We start from the raw sequence: 17022 nt of genomic DNA on the forward strand, positions 1-17022 counted from the left end.
CATCCCTATACAAAGCATGTAGTATCTCTATGAGAACATTTCTAGTCTTATGTATGTGATTTATAATATGCGTGTGACGTATATATAATACTTATTGTGAATCCCCCTGTGGTCACTGTTGCACTGTATATTATACAGTGTATACATGTATGAATGTATGTGTTGATTGATTGATTTTGTCTCTAGTTCTCTCTTCCCTCGTCATGAATGTGTCATATTCTTGTTCTTCATGCTAAATTATTGACTACTAGGCTATTTCTTGTGCCTTCTGAAATTCAAAAGTAGCAAAAATAGCAGATCTACAAGCTCAAAAATGTAGCTTAGATACTGTAGTACGACAAAGCAGGGCATTAATTAACTGAAAATATACAAAGTTACAATATAGAGATACAAGGTTTCTGCCCTACAGCAACGATATAATAACTGGTCATGACAGGAGGGGACACTCTCTAGTGAGCTGAATAATCAAATCCCATCTTATTGGTATTTTCATTTGTCAGAAATGTAGGCAAACAAACTGTTCTTTATAAACACTCTCAGCAGAGACACTGGAGAGGCTTGGTGATTAAATACAGTATATAAACCTGCATTTAGTGTTTCTCCCTTGAGACCTGGTCTAACTAGCGCTACTGGATGTCCTCTCATCTTTACTGCTTGCTGCCGGGGTGTAACACACATTTCTGGGACAACAAATAAGTCCCTGTGGGGCCCCTTTCCCATGTCATGAAAATAGTTGGAACTTGGAAGTCAACTAAACATGACAAGAAAGGATGTAGGATTACTGTACTAATAACTATGGTTTGCATTTCAGTCGTTTTAACTATTTCAGGATCCAAACATCAATAAGTGGTTCAATAAGCTAAATAATTAAAAGCACACTATTGTAAACATAGTGAACACAGAAAACAGCTACTGTACAGGACAATTTAACAAGAATATAAATTATATTTAAGTGTACACAGCAAGACATTTCAAGAGGGCAACATTGCCAAATGTACAGTATTATACTGACGGGGGCCAACCTTTATCATTGTCATAATCATTGACTAAACCATTTAACAAAGGGGGAACAGGACGCCATGTGTCCCATTATCTCCCATATATGGGTGGGACTGCGACTGACCGACTTCAATCTCGGGTCCGTCGGACAGGCCGTTGCCCAGAACTACCGATCCGACCGATATGCCCATATGGTTGCTATGCTCATATGAGCATATACTGATGATGTCAGGGATCTCCGTAAATGTGACAGATAGACAGATACAGAGATCTCCACATAAGAATCAACTTTACATATGGCCATAAAAGGGACACAGACAGACAGATGGTTACAGTCAGTGGTTATTGCATAAACGGGGAGGGGATGCATTCCCAACTTGCATTGTTCCAGAATTGTGCGTGATCGTGTTGTGGGCGTTTGTCCTCACTGGTATGCAAGGACGGGTGTCTGAGAGGAGTGTGTTGTGAGCTGTGAAGTGGGTGCCTGTCAGGGCAGCTACACAGCAGAGCGTGTGATAAAAACATCCCCCACACACACACACACACACACACACACACTCACACTCACACTCACACTCACACTCACACTCACACTCACACTCACACTCACACTCACACACACACACACACACACACACACACACACACACACACACACACACACACACACACACACACACACACACACTCACACACAGCAGCAGCAGCAGCAGCAGCACATATCCTCATCACCCACACAACTTCAAACAGGTGTGATGCTTTCATGGTTTGTGAAAACGCAGACAAAAGGCCCTTTGGACATAACATAACATAACATAACATAACATAACATAACATAACATAACATAACATAACATAACATAACATAACATAATATAACATAACATATATTCCTTCCATTTGCTCTGAAAAGGGGGAAAATAAATGTTCCTCACGTCTCTGTTTCTCTCTCTCTGTCTCTATCAAACACATTACATTACATTACATTACAGTCATTTAGCAGACGCTTTTATCCAAAGCGACTTACAATAAGTGCATTCAACATACTGTAGATAGGGAACGAAACTACTAATCACCAGAAGTCTTAAGTGCATTTTCTGCAAAAACAAGCAACCAAGAGTATACCTAGCGCTAAGGTAAAAGGGCAATATATCAGCTACCTATTTCCTTAAACAGATGAGACAAAATAGCTAAATCAAATGAGCAGGAGCTAAAACAAATAATTGTATCGACTAAACAAGATCCAATAAAACAATACAACAATAAAACAAGCGTTCGTACAACTAGTTAACAACAAGTAGGCCAGGCAAAGAGGAAGGGTAGTGTTTCCTGAAGACACAATCAATTAATACATTCTGAAGTTTCCCCCATCCATCCATCCATCCATCCATCCATCCATCCATGCATCGTTTTATCTATTAATCCATCCATCCATCCATACCATAGCAGGCAAGAAGAGGAGAAGAACCTCTGATTGACCCGTTTAAGATGTGCCGTTGGTTAGAGGACGTACTGTATGCTTTTTCCTGACTAAAGCTTATTGGGAAAACACATACACACATGCACGCACCAATCCACACATGCACACACAAGAAAGATAGGCCAGCTGCATTTGATTGCACAGATGATTGCGAATTACATTCTCACATTTCTCTCCTCAAAGGCTCACTTACACAAAATGGGGACCCACTCCTACCTGTCCAGAAGATGTCACTATTCCCGTCATCAATTCTACTGTGTGACATGTGTTACACCTGTGTTTGTCCATTGTGTTCACGTGTGCTGTTAGCCTGTGTGTGTGTGTGTGTGTGTGTGTGTGTGTGTGTGTGTGTGTGTGTGTGTGTGTGTGTGTGTGTGTGTGTGTGTGTGTGTGTGTACACTATAAGCCCTGGCCTCTCTTGTTAGTCTGTCTCCGATCTCGTTTATTCTCGTGTAAGTGCGCCTATAAATTCCTCCTTGTTATCCTGATTTATACTTAGTTGCGCGCAGGTGTCTAGTACAGTACATACTGCCTGTAGTACTATGTCTGTTCCAGTATTTTATTATGTAGTTTCATAGGTGTCATAATGCATGTACTATGTCTGTTCCTGTATTATTCATAGGTGTCTTATTGCCTGTATGTCTGTGTCTGTATTCTGTATTCTGTGCAGATGCATAGGTGTCATACTGAATGTACTAAGACTGTTGGTGTATTCTGTTCTGCCTGTCTGTGTCTGTCAGTAAACTCGGTTTACTCCTCAACTCCTGCCTGTTCTTTGGGTCCTGCTCAAAAACATGACAGAAAAACACAAACACAAACACACACACACACACACACACACACACACACACACACACACACACACACACACACACACACACACACACACACACACACACATTTTAACCATTATTTATGTCCACATAAAGGATAATACATACAGGGACACAAATATTATAGGTGCAGTAGGGTTACACACACACACACACACACACACACACACACACACACATACACACACACACACACACACACACACACACACACACACACACACACACACACACACACACACACACACACACACACACACACACACACACACACACACAGAAAACAAGCATACACTGTTGTACAGCACACAGTGGAGCAGTGGGGCTATATAACTTATTTTCCACTGACATGGTTATATTGCGCTCTCACTCTTCCTGGGGAGGGCTCCAGTCAGATGGAGTGGACATGAGCCCTGGTGGAGCAGGCCATAACAAACATGGAGGAATATAAAGACCAGATGCCCCAAAACAGAAGGGTTCCACTAGTGACATTCAACATGGTTACCAAAGAAAACGTGCGCACACACACACACACATACACGGGCACGCGCACAGTACACACGCACACGCACACGTCAACCCTACACATCTCATCTCCAAGGTCATCTACAGTGTTATGGCATCACACTTGGCCTCCAGCACAGAGCAGTTCTCTCTGCCTCCCTCATCGCGTCTCTCTGGTTGCTCTCAGTAGGTGTCAGGACAACCTGATATGACTGTTACAGTATCAGCCATTTAAACACAGGCCTTATCAGAAAACACTCGTCCCAAATATATGGGCTACTAGGGGCCTACGCAGTAAAATCCTCAGTGTTTGTTTAACCACTTGTCCCTATTCTGGGGAACATCTGCCGAAAATAGTTGATCTACAAGCTCCCAACGTGTTGCATTGCGATGTGTTGTGAGCTTGTGTATCTGCAGTTTTTTAGTGAAAACAGGTGGGGGCCTAGTATAGAGCCTTGGGGGAATCCGGTCAACTAAGTATATGGGTTTAAGCGCCCTAGTTTATCCTTTGTCATATGATGATGTTGTGTGAAACACGGTCCGCCAATCCGTGCAGCAGGCGGTTTGGGTTGGCAAATCAGGGAAGCCGATGCATACAGTCTCCCGAACGCGGACAACATTTCTGCCTCTTTCTCAGACCCATGGGTCGACAGATATTTGTGATTTTTCGGTTCTCGGAAAATGCTGGTCGGCTCTGCACACCTCTGGGTCATATGAGACACACACGCCAAGTTTGAGACCGAACGGTCGGACGCTGTCCGAGTTAAGCCAGGGACACATTTTGTGTGACACACAGACACACACAGAGCTTCTGAGAATTATAGTATAGCCTCTAATTACAACACTACTCTGGAAAGTATGCCAGCTGATTTCTATGTTTAGTAACAAGTTCTATGGCGCATCTCTAATGGGAACTGTAGTTTTTAAATACATGTCATACTATATTCCCCATAATTAGAAGCTGGCAGTATTCAACTGCAGGTGGGAAAGTCAAGTCAAGTCAAATGTATTTCTAAAAACACATTTAAAAACAACTTGCATTGAACAAAGTGCTGTACCTATATATATTTTAGGTATATCTAAAATCCCAAATGCAAGAAACACAGACAAACAACAAGGCATACAGCTCAAATGAACAAATAAACAGTACATGTACAGTACAAAATCGGCCACATCAGGAGGATTCAAACGTTAAAGTGAGTCTTGAGCCTGGACTTAGATTCAATGGAGGGGCAGATCTAATACGGAGGGGAATGCTGTCCCACAGTCTAGGGGCTGTGACAACGAAGGTGTGTCACCCCTGAGCTTGAGTTTGGATTGCGGGACAGCTACGAGCCCCAAGTCAGCTGACCTGAGGGACCTGGATGTTGAAGGAGGTGTTAAAAGGGCAGCGATAAAAGAGGGGACTAGCCCATTTAGAGCTTTATAAACAAGGAGAGTCTTAAAATCGATTCTAAACCGTACTGGCAGCCAGCGGAGAGAGGCCAGGGTAGAGCTAATATGTAGCCTGTTATCAGTATCAGATCGATATAAAAATGATTGCTGATGTGTTGCGCCGATATAATGGTGCATTCATTATGTGCCAAGCACATTGATCATGTTAACCTACACAGGAGACAATGTCTGCGGTGTGTCTGAAAATGACCACAAATTTGCCATTTGCAAAGACTGTTCAGCTTCAGTCATGCAAGGAGGTGGCAAGACACAAATCGTTCAATACCAAACCTAATAAGCCACTTGAAATCAGGCCCTTGGAAACAGACTGTAGTGTTCAGTAGACCAATAAATCAGCTCATATAAAGCAGCGCTTTTAGAAATCTGCATCAGCACCCAGCATCACAGTTACAGTATAACAGGTATAACACTCTAATTGTGTAAACTTGTGTAAACTGATATTATACAGTATATATCGGTATCTATCTATATAATTCGATATGACCATGGAAATCATTGGCACCATGACTGATGCGTAATGCCTATTCAATAGGCTGATAACAGTCAAATCGGGTGGTCACGAGGACAGCTACTAAATATTTCTCTATAGATAGAGAGGATCACATATCACATTCCTGTGACTGTGCATTACAACACTTTGTTTTTCAAGCACACCCCTGCACTGTTACAGATGGAGCCATACAGAGAGTGTATGTTGTGTGTGTGTGCGTGCGTGCGTGCGTGCGTGCGTGCGTGCGTGCGTGCGTGCGTGCGTGCGTGCGTGCGTGCGTGCGTGCGTGCGTGCGTGCGTGCGTGCGTGCGTGCGTGCGTGCGTGCGTGCGTGCGTGCGTGCGTGCGTGCGTGCGTGCGTGCGTGCGCGCCTGTATGCATGATGTGTAGTTGTCTGTTCATGCTTGGATCTATCCCTTGGATCTATACATGACTTTCATTTCACAATGTACCACCTTGACAGTGGAGCAGGCCAGAGGCCTTTCAAACACACAACAGAGTGGCTAGCGAGCAGACGCAGTTTGAATTGTCCTCATCATTAGGTTGAGCTCAGCTTCCAGCACAGACTGCACAGCAGCAGAGAATGATACAGGCCTACTCAGCACCAGTCTGGAGCGAGTGTGTGTGTGTGTGTGTGTGTGTGTGTGTGTGTGTGTGTGTGTGTGTGTGTGTGTGTGTGTGTGTGTGTGTGTGTGTGTGTGTGTGTGTGTGTGTGTGTGTGTGTGTGTGTGTGTGTGTGTGTGTGTGTGTGTGTGTGTGTGTGTGTGTGTGTGTGTGTGTGAGTGAGTGAAGCATTTGGTCAGTCAGTGAATAAATGAACAAGTGAGTGGGTGAGCAAGCGAGTATGCAAGGGAGCAAGAAAGTATGGCAGAAATACAGGAAGCAATGGGGAGATGTGTCGTAGACTGAGGGGAGGTGCATTCATATGTGTGAAAGACTGAATGAATGACCCAGGGAATGAACGAGCGGTTGAGCAGATGAACACATTAAACATTTATGGATGACCTCCCATACATCCATTTGACACGGAAACGAGGGCAGATATTTCCCCCCCTGTCTATATAGGTCAGGTCTAGCAGTGAGACCCTTGCCATGCTCACATCTATATCATCCAACCCCTCTCTGGTTGCCAGAGGCCTGAGGACAGAACAGAAAGGCATGCAGGGCTAAATAATGCAGTGACTCCGTCTCCACATTATGACCTAGTAAAAGACTGGTTATACTGTACAAACACTCTTGCCCTCTTGGGCTGCCCTGTCTGAAGACAACTATCCCCGCTCACATGCACGCTCTCATGCAGAGCGCGAGCACACACACACACACACACACACACACACACACACACACACACACACACACACACACACACACACACACACACACACACACACACACACACACACACACACACACACACACACACACACACACACACACACACACACACACACACAGCCTGTTAGGGCTTAGGGTCAACGCACTTTCAATTCACCAAGTTTGGCATTTCCCACAACAATTGCTTGTTTTTACTTTTCTATGAGGATCTAAGAACCTCTATAAGTTAAATCTGGAGGAAAATGCACCCTTTTTGAGTAAAAGTAAATCCAAGGTGAATTGAACCCAGCCTTAATACTGTGCTCTGTATATTCACAAGTGAGGTTGGAGATGCAGTGAGTGAATAATTATATATACTTTACCAGGCTATATACTGAACATAGAGCCTGGTTCTGCCCGAGCTTTCTTCCCGTCATAGGGGAGTTTTTCCTTGCCACTGTCGCCAAATGCTTGCTCAAGGAGGGAAAGGTTGGGTCTCTGCTCTATGTAGTGTCGTTAAACAACTTGTGATTTGGCACTATAATAAAATTCAATTTAATCAAACTGAATCTAAGATCAGCATTCGACTATTCTCTACTCACCAACATTGCAACCATCATACATCACCTTTCACCTATAATCTATCAAATAATCTGTGAGTCTGTGTCCATTGTCCATTGTATGCACAGCAATATGCCAGCCACTAAAGAGCGTCATGTAGATGTACGACCACATACTTAGTCCTATGTTATGTGATAAATTGATCTCTGTTGGCTTGATACAACACAGCCTAAGCAAAGTACAGTACTTGTATAGAATCCATGCCAGACAATAAAGTGCTATCTGGCCCCGATTCTGCCACCAGCCAGCACCTCTCATTAAATACAAACAGTTGTAGCATGTTGCTTGTTGACAGCACTTCCTACAGGAGTTCATAAAGTCAACAAGACTTCTTTGAGAGTACAAGTGTCCCACATTCACTTGTACTCTCAACACAACAACAGCCACACCACACAAGACCTATACAGACAGTCACATGCCCTGATCATCACTCAACTGCTACATTTACATTGCTCTTCTCATCTGCTGCCCCACATCCCAGAATAGCCCCCACAACTTCATTGAACGTGATACCACATCTGCAGTGGGACAAACAAACAGCCAAAACAGGAAAAGCAAAAGCAAAGCAGACGTTGAAACTTGCATTAATTTCTATAAGAGACTGCGGCTCTTTGACATAAGTCTGTGAGGTTGTCCAGTAGTCTATATAAACACCCCCCCCCCCAGCCCCCCTCTCCCCGACCCAGTACACACTAATGTAAACACACACACAGCCCAGGCGACCCTTTGACAGCCTCCTCATCCTTTTGGCATCCCACGGTGGGATGCCGAAAGGATGAGGGGGCTGTCAAAGGGTCGCCTGGGCTGTGTGTGTGTGTGTGTGTTTACATTAATGTGTACATGGGTCAACAGATATGACATCATGCTCAACACACAGGATACAAATATGCATTTTTTTTTCCCCCCCCTTCTTGTCTCAACATTCCAGAATACCTCAGAGGAACATTGTTCTGTGAGAAAGTAGTTTGGTTTCCCACCCTATAGGATAGACTACGGTACCATGTACTCTACCTTCGGTGTGGCAAGTGGAGGACAGGATGGTGCTCGGAGGGCGGAAGAGGTACGGCAGATAACGGGAAAAACATTTCATCTTCTTCTCTCCGGTTCTTGCCGATGGGTGAAGCGTTCCGTCGGCGACTTCTCCTCCACATCCGCACTGCTGCTGCTGTGCTGCCGCGACAGAGAGAGCAGAGACCCCGGTGGGGGGTGTGTGTGAGAGAGAGAGAGAGAGAGAGAGAGAGAGAGAGAGAGAGAGAGAGAGAGAGAGAGAGAGAGAGAGAGAGAGAGAGAGAGAGAGAGAGAGAGAGAAATGCTATGGCATCATGGCTATGACAGCATCACTTCTTCCATCCACACAGACAGAGAGACAGATAGGCAGACAGATAGATATACAGCGCAGCGCACCCAGCAGCAGCAGGGACCGTTATTATTAAGCGTGCGCCGGGGGAGCGAACAGCGCACTGTGCGAATGCAAGAAAGCTCGCCCCTAAACACGCTCACCCCGGGTCAAAATAAATCCGGCAACTTCGGAACGGTCGCCAACCAGATATTCCCAAACGTAACCTCAGTAAAACTATGCCTTATTATCCTAAAAATTATTCCTAACCTTAACCTGAAGTAAAATGAATACAAGGATACCAGAACCTGGGGGTGAGCAGTCCACGAAAAAAAAAACATTGCGAGTGTGTTTTGGGGCGAGTCTTCCGATTACGCACTGTGCGTTGTTGTATCCCACTTTTAGTTAATTCCTACTGGCTTGGCCAGAAGGTAGAAGCACGCAGGACAAGAGGGTTGCTCCTGTGGAATCAATCAGTATGGAGGTTCGGACAAAAGAGAACGTTATTTGTGATACAAACCTATGTAATACAAACTACATCATCGTCCTCAGTAGCTACGCGGTCCGCCTGACTTACGTTTTGTACAAATTGCACGTATAGCCTGCCCCATAGAAAATGTTCTCCAAGAAAAACGTTGAGTTGGTCCTGCTGTTTTCCTGTTTATATCTGCGTTTAAAGCGTAACGACGCAATTGCCCGAGTTACTCGTATGCCATAATAATCCTTGATGATGATAAAGAGGTGGAAGGGAACGATGCTGTAACCTATGGTGAACATTAATTAATGAGTTGTGGAGGAAACTTCGACCCAAGTCCGGGTTATAGATTTATTGCTTTGGCGCCATCTCGTGGCAATTCCTCATATGATCAACTACTGGATAAATCACAAATTACATAGTCTCGGAAATCGGAAGATTAGGAATATCAATCTGTTTGCCTTGAAAATGACTTAAGAATTGTATAATACATGTTTGTTTGTTTTTATTATAACAATAACCAAGAACCAAGTGACCCCATTCAATCGTTGCAGCCGTTTATATGATGTTTTGCATAGTAGTGTGGCCTATATTTGTCTGTCATTAAATGTTTCTATGAATTGAGTACAAAGGAGAAAGGACCCCAATGGAAACAAGCCATAGGCTATCTTGGGTTTAAAATCCACTTTACGGACCTTGTATTGAACTGTATTTCCCTGTGCTCGTCTCTGCAAACTGTTAATAAAGTATTCAATCAATCAAAGCCGTGTAGGTCTATGGTAAAATAGCATATTATGGCCACTTTCAAATTTCTGTGACATTGTGTTGAAAATGAAATAAATTGTATCTAAACAATAAGCAAGTCTAAACAGTGCGTTTCCATCGTGATGCCCATAATAATAAAAGTCAGTGTCAGAACTCTCTCTGATAAAAGTTATTTCGTGTTCTCGTTCTTCTTCGCGGTTCTCGCGGGAGTCCCGTGTGAACTAATGCAGGCGGAAGTAGATGCCAAGTCTCTTTTCCGCCGGCCATAGAGGAGACATCGGCAGGGTAAGAATTTACCGCTGATAATTTCACCAAAGTTATCCTCATGTATCATAAACATCCGTGCTCTAAGCTACCCCACAATGGCCCGAATATCAAACTTATCTTGTCACGGTTCGAAAACGACTCATATGAAAGTCAAGTTGCACGTAGATGATGCCGTAAACCGCAGCAGTTTGCGAGCATCCCCGTCCGAGTGTCTGTCAGTATCTGTATCCGCATGTCGGTGCGTTTAGGACGGTCAGATACACACTAAAAAGCTCCAGAGATAAATTCGAGTGTCCCTCGTTGAAATAACTAGTGAACAAGACGGTAAACTAAACTGAAATACCTCTTTATACAGCAGTGGAATGTGTTGGAAGTTAGCAGCCGTGCTAATATTGGCTGTAGAGTTCTCTAGTGCTACCTGCTAGCTAGTTGTGCTGTTATGCTACCATGTAGCACAGCTAGCGTGAGTTAGATCAGTGGTTCTCAACTACTTCATTTCAAGGAGCCCACATAACTATGAGAGCGTTCAAACTGACCCATTAGGGTCCATTTGGTTGTATTTGCATGCTGTCAGAGTTCTGCAAGGGTCCATTTCGGAACCTCTTCAAGTAACTAAGGGTCCCTGTATCCCACTTTGAAAACCACTGAGATAGATTATAATATTTAAAGCTCGTTACCCTTACATGATGTTGAATTGGAGTGTGGTTCTGTTTTGTTCTGTTTGTCTGTCTGGCTCATCGTTACCTGGTCCAGTCCTTGCATGCAACTGCTTTAGCAGAAGGCCTGATAAAAATGTAACTTGTTAGCAGATAAAATCTATAGCTTTAATGTTTTACATGACCAAAAGAATGTTGGCAGTAGCTTACTATAGTTCATTTGAGAACCCATCATGTCAAGTGTTCTGCTTGATGTTTTTTACTGTCAGGTGGTGTCAAGGTAGTTTTGCTGTGAAAATGTAATATTTTAAATGTACATATTCTGTTTGTCCACAAATGATAACGATGTTATAGCATGTTCAGACAGCTGTCAAGTTAGTTGAATGTTTACCTGGTATCCTAGTTATTTGCCACATGACAGTTTTTCTTTGCACTCTGTTTAGTGACTGTTTATCTTGTCGTTTGACTAAATTCATGCAATTTAATTCAACCGTGCACTTGTAAGTCGCTCTGGATAAGTGTCTGCTAAATTGTAAATGATCATCTTTCTTTTCTGTGCAGCATCATGAAGCTGAATCCATTCGTTTCATCCTCGCGGCGCAAGAACCGCAAGAGGCACTTCAATGCTCCTTCCCACATCCGTAGGAAGATAATGTCCTCCCCCCTCTCCAAGGAGCTCCGTCAGAAGTACAACGTGAGGTCCATGCCCATCCGCAAAGATGACGAGGTCCAGGTGAGGATGGTTGAGGCATTCATTCAGGGAGCAGGAATATGTAGAGATGTTTTGTTGTCAGTTAACCACTGTCAACCTGGTTTCCCTATTTTGGGCATGTTATAGTGTCAGTGAGATTTTTTAAATAAAATAAAACCGACAAGCTCACACCGCTACACATTTTAAGCTTTTACGCTATTTGTCCTAAGACTAAGTATATTGGGTTTAAGTGGTTAAAGCCTATACTCATGTGAGGGTGTCGCTTGCCAAAATAACTGATCTACAAGCTAAACATGCATCTCATCATGAAACCTTTAACTTTACGATAAGCTCTGTTTTGGCAAGTGACACAGGTGTACTGCAGTGTGCAAATGAGGCTTAAGTTGACCCTTTTTTTTCTTTCTGTGTGCATCCAAAGGTGGTCCGTGGACACTACAAAGGCCAGCAGATTGGCAAAGTAGTACAGGTCTACAGGAAGAAATATGTCATCTACATTGAGCGGGTTCAGAGGGAAAAGGCCAACGGAACCACAGTCCATGTCGGAATCCACCCCAGCAAGGTGAGGTTTCTTTGTACATTTCACTGGCAGCAACAACGCAAGTGGACCTGGAATTTTCTATGAATTCCTTTTTTAAAGGTGGTGGGTAGAGATGTGCACGGATATACGGCTGAACGGTGCTGCCCTTACTATTTACTAAATAAAATGTGTTGTAAATGTATTTTTTATTTAGACTTTTTCTATTACTTATTTTAATTTTGCACCCACATTACTGCCATGTCTTCATGAATTGTTGCTTTTAACACATTAACTGCCAGAGGTATTTTCATATTTTTGTAGCCAGTGCCAGAGTTTTTCATTGGAAAAAAAAAAGTATTCAGGAGCCGAAATACAGCATTTTAAAGTTTTAAGTTAACAAGGAAGTGGATAGGAGTCTAGATCTTCAACTAATCATATCTCCTTGGTCTTTGGGTGAAATTGGAAAAAAAAAACATTAAAAAAAAAAAAACTTCACGTAGATCTACGCGATTGGCACGTGGCGGCTTTAAAGCGGTTCGCGTAGATCTACGTGATTGGCAGTGAATCAGTTAACGAGCAAAGTAAGCAAATATATTAAATTAAGTATTATCATGGTTGATTTGCAGAGCCTGTCACTGTTTTGTGCATTGCTGGTCAACTGTAGCTGCTGCCTCTGCCTGGCATCGTTCACTTCCCAGTGACTATCTAGAGTTAAATTTTCCCACCATCTTGCTCTTTTGTGTCTTGAAATGATAAAATGGGTATGCTATCTTGCATATCAGTAGATTTCACAAGTCCAAAAGTATGGTCCAGTTTTACAAAACCTAAGCAGTAAAACAGCAAGTGAATTAGGGTTTATTTTGAAGATCAGTGTTTATCAGCTTTGTTCTATTGTGAAGCTGCAATACTTTGCTTTTAACTGCAGGCATCAGCATAACTGCCAGCATCCAGATACATGCTGCATCTTAGTTTTGTATTTCTTGCTTTCTCTTGCAAAGTAGACAAGTCGTCTTTAGTTGTATTCCGCATGTGGAACGTGATTGAATGTTGTCTTGGATGGCAAAAACAGCCCATCATATAATGCCTACTACATAATGTGTTCTCATACTATGGAGTGGACTTTTTAACCACATGAACATTAAGACTTGCATCTCTATTCTATGGTAAATGTTCAGCTCACAGCGCATTGCGACACGTGAGCTCGTAGATGGTCTGTTTTCGGCTGAGATTTGGAGTAGAGGGGTAAAAGGAGCGTACCACGTATATAATGTGGGGGACCCCGGTCAACAAAGTGTATATAGGCTAGTAGAAGTACCTACCGTAGATTACATTGTTTTGGGATCTGAAGGAGAGCTCCTAGATGATCACTTGTGTTTCAATATAGTGTATAAACCAGTAAATATGGCCGCTTTTGCTATATTGAAATGCAAATAAGTGATTAGACAGGATTGTAGGGGACAGAAAGTTGGAAAAATCTGTACCCCACTAAGTGGAAATATGTTGGCTTCATTTATGAGAAAGTTCTACTGTCTGATTAATATCATAAAACACTTGACCAGGGATGGTTTTAGGTCTTCTGTCGTTGCGTAAAGCCAGTCCAGTGTGTCAACGGTTGTCCAATCCTTGCGGGGGAGGTGCTGGCCAAGAACATGTGTTGGATCTAGTGGTGAAGCCTAGATGGTTCTGCTGCATCCACTGGTCGCTCCATCTTGCCTTCACACAGGAAGCCTTGAAGGTGTCAACTGGTTTTGTGTGGAGCAGTTCTTGGGCCTGTGTGGCAAAGTTGAGGCGCGTGCGCTGTGGTGTCTCCGCGACGACCTTGTTTAGGAGGTGGGGTTTACTCATCTGTGCCTTCCAAGCGAGGGGTGGTTTTAAGTGTAATTTATTCCCTAAGCGCATTTCGGTTTTACACCCTACATGGCCACAAGAGCATTTAATGTTTGTATAACTGATGATTTTGAGAATAGTTTTTTTTAACCGAAAATTTACTATAAAAGCCTTCAACACATCGCATCACGAGAAGTTGTGAGATCTTGTAGATTGGCTATTATTGGCTAATATCCGGCATAAGTTGTTAATGAAGTTGCTTCATCAGAGTGTTAATGGATCTCTAGATTCTGTGCATGATAATCAAGATAAGTCTAGTATGCCTTTAATCGATAGGGTGAATAAATAACTTTCCCTTCTGACTGTTTTCAAGCTGATTCTTTGAGAGAAGCAGAATGACGTATGTCTCAAACTAGAGGTGCTGGCTGCACCATCTCAACTCCGAAGCTCAATTTGTGATTAACAATGCTGATTTTGTGATGCCTGTATAACTGGCCAGTTAGCAATGTCACAACAAATGTGTATAACAGGTGTCTTGGACAGGTGTATTGAAGCTATGGTGAATTACTTTTGTAATTTGTCTTCGTAACACATTTCTAATCCTATCATTCTGTTGAGGACTGCTCGCTCTCAAAGGTTATAAAAAATTGTTGAAATGTGATTTATGTAGGCTGCCAGAGTTTTTCCAGATGTATTTGGAAGTGGTATGTCAGTTATTCACATGGCCAATCATTTTTAACCTGAACACTCGTCAATCCTTAGGATTCATGTTAAGAATAATTAAAATGGCCTCATCTTGTTCTCACTGTTGCTCCTTCAAGAAATATCTATTTTCCCAGCGTTTGGGGCATGAATTCGCAAGACTAGAATGGTAATATAGGTAGGAGTTAATCGATAATAAAAAAAAATCGATTGATTTTCAAAAATGGCAAGTGGCAGATCTATCATAGTTGTGAGCTTGCTTGCTATTTTTGCTAAACACTATTGTTCAACAATGTGTAACATGGGGCTTAAGTGATTAATGAGACAAATGGATTATAAAAAAAAGTTTTTTGTGTCGATTTTCTTTCATTAAAATATTTATTTTTTACTTTTCTAGGTGGTCATCACCAGGCTAAAACTGGACAAGGACCGCAAGAAGATCCTGGAGCGCAAGGCCAAGTCCCGCGCTGATGGAAAGGAGAAGGGCAAATACAAGGAGGAGACCATTGAGAAGATGGCGGAGTGAAAAGGATCTTTTGCTATCCAATAAATGTTGTATAAATGGAATTCACTTGTCGGTTGTTTTTTTCATCAGAAGTACACTAAAAGCAGCAGTATAGAAACAAACACTTTTATAACGGTTCAAAAAGTTGGGACAAAATTTACCATAAATGCTCAATGTACACTAGTATAGAGGCTGGTATAGCATAAGAGGTGTTCTTAATCACTGTTTTTAGATGTTGTCTGACAGAACGATTGTACCGTAGATATCTAAACATGTTGACCATTTTAATATAAAGGACCAGTCAGTTGTGTTCTCTAGTCTAGGGTGATTGACTCAGCCCTTGAAAGGACTTAGACAATTCATATTGTATCTAAATATGACCCTAATTAACTAGCCTTTCAGAACAATCCTGGGCTGTAAAGGGTGTGCCTTGTATTGATATACTTGATATTGGATCTTTCAGTTAAACTTGATTAACGTTGGTTCTTTCAGTAGCTCAACCCAGTAAGACTTGTTTAAAAAGAGAAGAAGTTCTAGTAATAAAAAGCATATCCAACTGATAAACAAGGACAAACTTGGCAGGTGACGTCCCAGATTACAAAAAAACAATTTTGATGATGGAGTGATGAAAGATGATGTGTGATGCTATGTGACTTATAATGGGGGTCATATCCAGCACTAAGGGGCGCTAAAAGGAACCACTGATTGCTATACAAGGAAATGCAGCCATGTAATATGAATGTTTTCAGGTAAATGTGGTTATTACTGAAAGATGGGATCGTGGAGCAGTGTAATGTCAACATACTAAGTATGTTGATATTTTTGTTTCAGTTCAAGACTAATATGTGATTGTCAGAAATCATCAGTTCTGGTGGATTAAGTACTCAACCCCAGTACAGTGCAATCTCTTCAACAGGTGTCTGGTGAAAACTAACTCCCGACTATTAATCAAAATCATGGTAAGCTAAAATTATAGAGACAAAAACGGAAACATGTTCCCCAACGCTAGCAAATCAGTGGCTGACTTTCAACCAAAGTGTTGCCTATGAGCTGACTATGCGATTGCTGCATTTTTAATGATTGAAATTATATTGCAGTTGATACACTAAATTACATATGGTGTAAACAAAATATTGCAATTTCTAATGAGCAAAATAAACAGACTTATTGGATATTTCATATTTTCATGTATTTGTTTTATTGAGAAGTGGTTGAATTACAGTGCATTCTGTTCAAATGACTCGGTTCACAGGATGTGTCATTTTGTAGTAATCAAATAATTTCAGTTGGAGTTAATAGGCTACAGTGTAATGGCTAATAACATTAAAGGGATATTTAACCCACATTTCAAAACAATGATATATTTATAAATAGAAGGTAATGCCTAAATGTATTTTACCATTATCTCAATGGTGAAATAAAGGCAGCCAGGAATGGAAGAAGGGGTTTCCCCACTGCCCAATGGCTTCTGATGCTTTGTTGCAGCTTAAATTCATAATGGAATTTCAGGGTCCCATACTTAAAGGCCTGGTAGTCTGCAAACACGTAAGGACCCTACAGTAGGC

At 42.2% G+C, this 17022-nt stretch overlaps 1 protein-coding gene across 1 annotated transcript; it reads left to right on the forward strand.

Annotated features, from left to right (window-relative positions):
• The first annotated feature begins 10518 nt into the window (after positions 1–10518).
• On the forward strand, positions 10519–15519 carry rpl26 (ribosomal protein L26). Its single transcript, XM_080415240.1, has 4 exons — positions 10519–10556; positions 11756–11927; positions 12325–12465; positions 15350–15519. Exons 2-4 carry the CDS (start codon positions 11760–11762, stop codon positions 15476–15478), a joined length of 438 nt encoding a protein of 145 aa, XP_080271366.1. The 5' UTR covers positions 10519–10556; positions 11756–11759; the 3' UTR covers positions 15479–15519.
• Positions 15520–17022: the final 1503 nt, after the last annotated feature.

The sequence above is a fragment of the Gymnoscopelus braueri genome, assembly GCF_963280865.1.
Source record: "Gymnoscopelus braueri genome assembly, chromosome: 20".
Classification (NCBI taxonomy): domain Eukaryota; kingdom Metazoa; phylum Chordata; class Actinopteri; order Myctophiformes; family Myctophidae; genus Gymnoscopelus; species Gymnoscopelus braueri.